The 7,328-nt window shown below is 38.9% G+C and overlaps 1 protein-coding gene across 2 annotated transcripts in view; it reads right to left on the bottom strand.

The window, feature by feature from the left end:
• LOC110024636 (golgin subfamily A member 4) overlaps window positions 1-7,032 on the bottom strand; it is a 14,266-nt gene extending 7,234 nt beyond the window's left edge. Inside the window, exons 1-3 of one of the 2 annotated variants that reach the window (XM_020724710.1) lie at window positions 6,749-7,032; window positions 6,401-6,619; window positions 511-6,291 (exon numbers count right to left, since the gene is read on the bottom strand). In XM_020724710.1, coding sequence (XP_020580369.1) covers window positions 511-6,291; window positions 6,401-6,619; window positions 6,749-6,799 — 6,051 coding nt within the window. In that variant the 5' untranslated portion in view covers window positions 6,800-7,032. Of the gene's footprint in view, window positions 1-510; window positions 6,303-6,400; window positions 6,620-6,748 lie in introns of those variants that run through there. The other variant, XM_020724711.1, reaches the window with a different exon arrangement.
• Window positions 7,033-7,328: the final 296 nt, after the last annotated feature.

Raw genomic sequence — 7,328 nt, forward strand, 5'->3', positions numbered from 1 at the left:
TCACACCCTCTCTATTTATAGAAGCAAGAGAGTGGTAGACGGGAGGTAGGTGAGCGGTAGGTGAGATGTGGTATGTGAGCGGTACCACATTACAAAAGTGTCCATTTACCTTAGTTCAATAATTGGGTCAAAATAACAAAATTTTATCCCAAATAGTTGGTATAATGCGAATAATGATCATGACCATTCAACGTTTGATTAATGATAGTTAATTCTTGAGCAGAGCTCAGTTTGCACCACATGAAAGCAATCCGATTAAAAAATATGCTGCAGATGTGCATGGAGAAAAGCTACTTAAATGAAATCAACTGCAATGAGAATACAATGAGAGATGATTTCTCTTTGAGGCTCAAGCTTCGGAGAGAAAACCCTGAATTCACATGATTCTCAAGGATATGCTCAGCAAATTAATCTATGCAAAGGTGAAAAAATAAATAAATTGCTTTTAAACAATAGAAATTAGAAAATTTTTGTAGAGTAAATACCCACATTAAATGTTAATAGGATTACCTCACTTTTCTGATCACTAGATATAGGAATATCGCTTGATGATAAATGTGGTTGGTTATTCCTATCTGAACTGCAAAACTCATCTAATGTGAACTCCCTCAAATCATCCAAAAAATGAAAAAGGTCAACTTCCTTGCTTACAACTTCAGAGAGAATCCCAGAAAACCCCAAGAGCCCTTTTCTCAAATGATCAATGACCAACATGCAATCCATCAAGTTCATTGCAAGTCTGTTTCTTTCCTCAAAATGACTAAACATGATGTGATCAAGGCGTGAAAGAAAATCATCTTTTTGTTTAGAATATTCTGCAATGGAAGCTTCTGCCTTCACAAGTTCATCCTGGAGAACATCATTTCTTTCTTGAACTTCATTCAATTCAGTTAAAAGAAGTTCCGCTGCCCGTTTAGACTTGTTCGCTTCACATTCAGCTGCGGCAGTTGAAGAACGCATATCAAAAATTATTCTGTTAATTACACCGAGCTTTTCAAATGGGTCGATATCATTGGCCTCACTCTGTAAATCAATAGCATGCAATGCGGTTAATAATCCATTGTAATTCCGGTTGCTATGTTGTAAATTGAGTTCCACATCGGTCAATTGGTGCATCAGCAAGGATTTTTCAGATATCAAGGCTTCTGTCTGTTGGCTGTGATCAATCTTTAATTGCTCCAACAAAGCATTCATCTCATCCACAGTCTGCTTCAGGCTATCCCTCTGTTGCACTAACCCCTTTCCTTTTCTCACAGCAAGATTTAACTTTTCTTTTACAGAAACAGTTTTTTGCTCCTCTTGGGTTAATTGTTCTTGTAAAGAATTTCTCTGTTTTCCCATCGCATCCAACTCTAACACCAAAGACTGATACTTCTCGAGATCTGCATTGCTATCCACATTCAGTGCTTCAATTTGCCTCTTTAGATCCTCTACCTCCAACATCAAAGACTGGCACTTAACAAAAATTGCATCCCTATCCTGCTCCACTGAAGCCAACATATTAGAAATTCGGTCCATCTCTAAACTCATTGAAGCCAAGTCTGATTCTTTGGCAAGCAGTATTTCTTCAGGGACCATGTTAACATGAACAGGGCAGCTTTCATCAGGCACCATTTTACCATGATCTGAGCTGCTTTCATCCAAAAAAGTTTCATTAATTGGAACAATGTTGCTAGATTTATTTAAATGACCAGTATAATTATCAATCAGCTTTCTTAATGCATCTTCCAGCTGCTCAATAAGACTGCCACCAGAAAGGAAGTCAGCCACATCATTCTCCGTCAAAGTACTACTGACCAAAGAATGAAGTATTTGCAAATGATTCTCCATATCCTTATAATATTCAAACTGAGCATTGTCAATCAATTTATCCTGCAAATCATTTAATTCCTTTTGTAAATTTTCTCTATCTTGTTCATCATTAAAAGCCTTCTCTGAAAGTGCAAAATGTTCATTCCTGAGATTTTCAAGGCTTTCAGACAAAAATTCTTTTTCAGATTTCACAGCTAAAACTTCAGCAGTAAGTTCTGATATTTTCTTATGTGATTCTTCAACATCAACTATGAGCATGTCCGAAGATAACTCCAGATTATCAATCTTCAGTTGCAAAGAATCCCTTTCTTGTTTCACTTCTGAAAGTACCCTTCCTAACCACTCAATCTTATCTTCAGGCTCCATTGCTTTCATGTGAGAAGGTAAAGCAATTCTATCCAAGACTTCTTCCCATTTCTGCACAAGATTATTCCTCTCCAACAACGACTGTTCCAGCATCTGGTTATGTTCAGCTAGTCTATAGTACTTGCCTTGAAGTTCTTCATGTTTTTGTTTCAATTCATCAAAATCTTCTTTGGACCCAGGCCATCTACAGTTCTTATTAGCATCACTAACCGCATACCCTTCAGCATCAGAATGTGCACGCTCACCTAAACTTTTCTGATCCAAATCTGTCACAGTTGAAGAATGATCAATGGCAAATCTGGAGAGAAGCTCAATCTTTTCTAAAATATCTTTTTCATGGAAATCATTCGGTAGTTCCAGATCTTCCAGAACTTCTTCAATCCTCTGAAGCACTGAATCTTTCTGTAGAAAAGAATCCCTCAACACAGTTGCAGAATTCCGAATATATGAGAGCTCAGACTCCAAAGCTTCAATGCGTTCCACTTCCAGACAGGACTTGAGTTTTGCCTCAAGTTCATCCAGCAATGCCTCTTTTAACAGTAAGTCCTGTGCAGACTTCTCAAGCTCACTAGTTTTTTCCAGCAAAGACTGCTTAAGACCATCTCGTTGCACAATTAAACCTTTGCCTTTTGCAACAGCTATGCTAAGCTTCTCTCTCACAGAAGAAAGTTTCTGTTCCAATTGTTCCACTTCAGATGCTTTCAGTTGCAATTCATGACAAGATGCTTCTAAAGTCTCCTCAACCTTGCTCAAACCCTCCTTTAAAATTTGAATTTCAGTTTCCTTCTGCACATCTGAGACAGTCAAGGCCTTCAGCTTTTCATGAAGGGTAATCACCTTAGGGATGAGTACATGACCGATCAAGATGGGCAGTGGCAAAAAGCATTCATCAGCTGCTACTTCCATTTGCTCATGAGCATCTAGTAAGTGATTCCTCGACAATATTACCTGCTCACGAATTTCTTCATAGTTATGAAGATAAGAAGAAACCAACTCCTCAAGCCGTAATAGAGGAGAGTTCAACGAGTCGACAACAATACTAGCATCTTTTGAGACAACCACTTCATGGTCCTCCAACTGATTGACCAAAAGAAAGCACCTTCTCTTTAGCTCTTCAATCTCTTTTGTTTTATTTAATAAAGTATTTTCAAGTTCATCTCTAATACTACTTTTAAGTTCCATCTCCTTGAGTTGTGCATTCAACTTTTCTATTTCTTGGTTTCTGATTGAGAGATCTGAATCAAGCTCGGTATTTCTAGACATTAGACAAGCCCGCTCACTCAACAGCTTCCGCAAATAATCAATAATCACTTCACACTTTTCGGGCAGAAATTCCAGCACTTTCTCAGCATCGGAAGTAATGGCAGCATCCCCAATATTTTGTTGGGCTTCATGTATAAGTTCCAAGAGGTTACTGTAAAATTTATAAAATAGCTCAACAACAAGAGCATGCCTTTTTTCAAATCCCACGAAAGAGTTCTTCAATTCTTTGTGTGAATCATGTAGTGTGCTATAGTTATGATTACTTTCTTCAAGTTTACCATTCAGATCTTCAATTCTTAAAATAGCAGCATCAACAGAGACCATTACATGTGATGTAGTGTCTAGGTCTTCTAGGACCTTCAATCCAGTAGATGCATCAAGCCTTCTAAAAGCTTCCGAAATCATGCCCAACAGGACATCCCTTTCTTGCTTCAGAATAAATACCTCTTCACCAACATCTCTCTTCAACGATTCTATCTCATCAAGAAATCCAGCTGCTTCCCTGTTGAAATGTTGAAAAAGCTCATCTATATGGTTAGGCATTTCATAAAATTTAGACTCATAATCAACAACTTTATTAGCAAATTCATCAAATGAAGCTTGTAAACTGTTATTTTTATGCTTTTGAGTTTCACAATCCATTTTATACTTTTTCAAGGCTTCTCTAAACTGCTGGCTGTCCATTACATGCATCTCAACCTTCCCCAGTTCCAATCCCATCCTGTTAAGTGTATTGCTGAGACTTAAAGTTTTCTCTTTTGATAAAGCATATGAATCATCTGGCCTTTCACCCAGAGTTGACGGCTCCTCATCTACAACATTACCAATATGATGAGTTTTTGACTCAAACGCTTTAATTAAATTTGACACCCCAGTTCTGGTTGCTAATCCGCTTGACCCACTCAAAGAAAGAGAATGAGTGTGCATCACTTGTACAGACTTCTCAATATCCTGCAGTATAGTTTTTGCCTCTTGAAGGTGCTCCTTCAATACTTTCAACAAAGCATGGCCTTCAGAATCTTTCCCATCAACCTTCTGAATCAAAAACCCATAATCATGGAATAACGAGTTTGATTTCAATTTAATGGTGGAAGACAAGTTTACATTAGGTTCTTCATATAACGGCTGGGATATATCACTGGTGCAATTGATAAGACCTTCATTGCTAACTTTACCTTTTTGAGCATGGCAGAATGGCTCAAAAGTCCAGCTCTCCATCTCCTTAATCTTAGCAATACAGACATCAAAATTGCAGGAAAGATAAAATTTCTCCTCAGCAAGTTGCTCAAAGCATGACCATAAATCTCTTAAATTATCCTGCAGCTCGTTTTTCTTCTCCAGTGCAATCTGCAATTTCTCCTCCTTTGCTGTTAACTCAGATAAAATGTTGATATTCTGAGTAGAAAGAGAGTCTCTCTCATCTGCAAGTTCCTTCTTTGCATCAGTTTCTGCCAAAAGAGCTGCTGTAAGCTTGATTTGCTCGCTTGAAAGGAGCTCCACCTCTTCTACAAGTTTCTCATTTGCACGAGTTTCTGAAAGGAGACTTGCTAATAATTTTGAATTTTCCTTCTGCAAAGCATCCACAGAGCCCCGGCAAATGGCTAGTTCATTTGAAACATTCAATAAGTCATCTTGGGATTTATGAAGTTCAATTTTCAAATTGGTGCACTTAATATGTTCCTGCTCAATCTCCTCCCTTGCTGTAAGACGGACGGTTTCCATTTCGTCTTTCATAATAGCCAAAGATTGAAGCTCAGACTTGCATTGTACAAGTTCTGCAGATAAAATTTCATTGCTTTCTTGAGCCTTATTAACCAGATCAACAAGCCTGTGTAATTCATGAAAAGAATGTTGGCGAAAATCTTCATTTAATTGTGTCTGCTCAACCAATTCCAACTGGAGGATATCTTTTGCAATATAAGATAGGTAAAGATGCCCTTTGACACCCTCAAGTTCAACAGCATAGCTTCCTTTTATCAGCACACCATCTTGTTCAAACTGCCCCTTTAGTGAGGAACCCATCTTTATATACTCATGTAGAGGTAAAACTACCTCCTCGGGAGCATCCACAATGATCTCCTTAACTGAAACAGTCTCCTCTAGATGCCTACCCTGACATCCATTAATGGTGGGAAGACAATCCATCGGAAAACAATGTTCTATGGCTCTCTCATTAGTTCTTTCCCCAGCTTCCATTTGAAGTTTCTCATTGTTCACTGAAATTTCTAGGGAAGAACATGGTGTTTCAATTTTTTTCTCAATAAAGGTGCCTTCATTAGAATCATGACAAAGATTGATGCCTACATCCTGAGAATCTCCAGCCAAACCAAAATGTTGATTGGTCTCTTCAGCTCTTGGTGACCCATAAAGAACAGGGCCACCAGTTGCTTTCAATTTATCTTCAAATACATGTTTCTCATAATCCTCTACCTTCTCATCAAATGATCTCTTCTCTGACTCGACATCAGAAACTACAGAAACTTCTTGATGACTAATTCCAGCCGGTGCACATGTTATTTGAGACGAATCAGGATTTTCCAAATTTTTTTCAGGATAAGTATATTTCTCTGTTTCCTCAAAAAGTCTGAGATTCAACCCTGGAACTTGAACTCTATCAGCTAGAACAGAAGATCCATTTGTCTCCTGCAATCCAACGGGTTCATGAAGTGAACTGGAGGATGTTTCTCTCCCCATGGCTCCTTTCTCCATCAGAAGGCTACCCCCATTCTCTTTATCTGAAAGTACTCCGTGTATCTCATAAACAACTGGTGATGAAGAGGAAGGCCCAGCAATCTCATGACTAACACTTGATACGCCATTTGATTTTTCTAACAGCACTCCATGAGCTTCCTGCATTGGCCCTACCCAGCAACAAATGAGAATAAAATTATACATCACCCCCTCATCCATTTTTTATTCCCAGCCCAAATTAAAAAAATAATGCATAGATTTCCCTTACCTGGATATTAAAATCACCAGTAAGCTGCTCCAACTCCAACCTCAGTTCCTCGGCTCTCTGATCTGCTCCTGAAGCTGCAGCATCCAATGTATTGGCATCGAACACATCAACAGCAAGTTCTCTGCTCTCACCCTCATTCCCCGAGTTGGTGACTTTGCTTGAGGACTTCGGATGGCTGCCACCGGCCTTGCTATCTTTCTTCTGTCTGAATTGCTGGAGCTGATGCGCCAACAAAAAGATTCAGATATTTTAAATCAAAAATAACATAACCAGGATTTGATTTGCCTCAGCGGGAGACTATAAACAGAGAAAGAAAAAACGAATGAATAAAACAACGAAGGAGATTACCTTCTTGCGGCCAGCGGCAAGCATATCCGTCCTGCTCTTGCTCTTATCCATACAGACAAACAAAGAAGCAGATCTCTGAGGATCAAACAAGCTTCGACGGCATCAATCACAGATCTCGCATGCGAATAACTCTATGCGCGAACTTGAAGAGATCAAAGTGCTCCGGCTTAATTTGTGAAGCAGAAAAACCTAATTTCCAATAATCTGGATAAAAATGGAGAATAGATTCAAAGAGAGAGACAGAGATGGAGAAGGGTTTATTGACGTTCTTCTTCTTTCCCCTTTGTTTTAAGAGATCAAAGTGCTCCGGCTTAATTTGTGAAGCAGAAAAACCTAATTTCCAATAATCTGGATAAAAATGGAGAATAGATTCAAAGAGAGAGAGAGATGGAGAAGGGTTTATTGACGTTGTTCTTCTTCACCCTTTGTTCGCTAGTTGGCGTTGGGCTTTGCTTCTGATTTTGCGCGTTATGTTCTTTCACGCATGATTTCGATGCGTCAGAGATCTGATTCGATAATCGTGCATTGCGGACATGGGTTCGGTGGGTCAAACCCTAACTGTCCCTTCTTTGCTTTGTCC

The sequence above is a fragment of the Phalaenopsis equestris genome, unplaced genomic scaffold (genome assembly GCF_001263595.1).
Source record: "Phalaenopsis equestris unplaced genomic scaffold, ASM126359v1 Scaffold000263, whole genome shotgun sequence".
NCBI classification, from domain to species: Eukaryota; Viridiplantae; Streptophyta; class Magnoliopsida; order Asparagales; family Orchidaceae; genus Phalaenopsis; species Phalaenopsis equestris.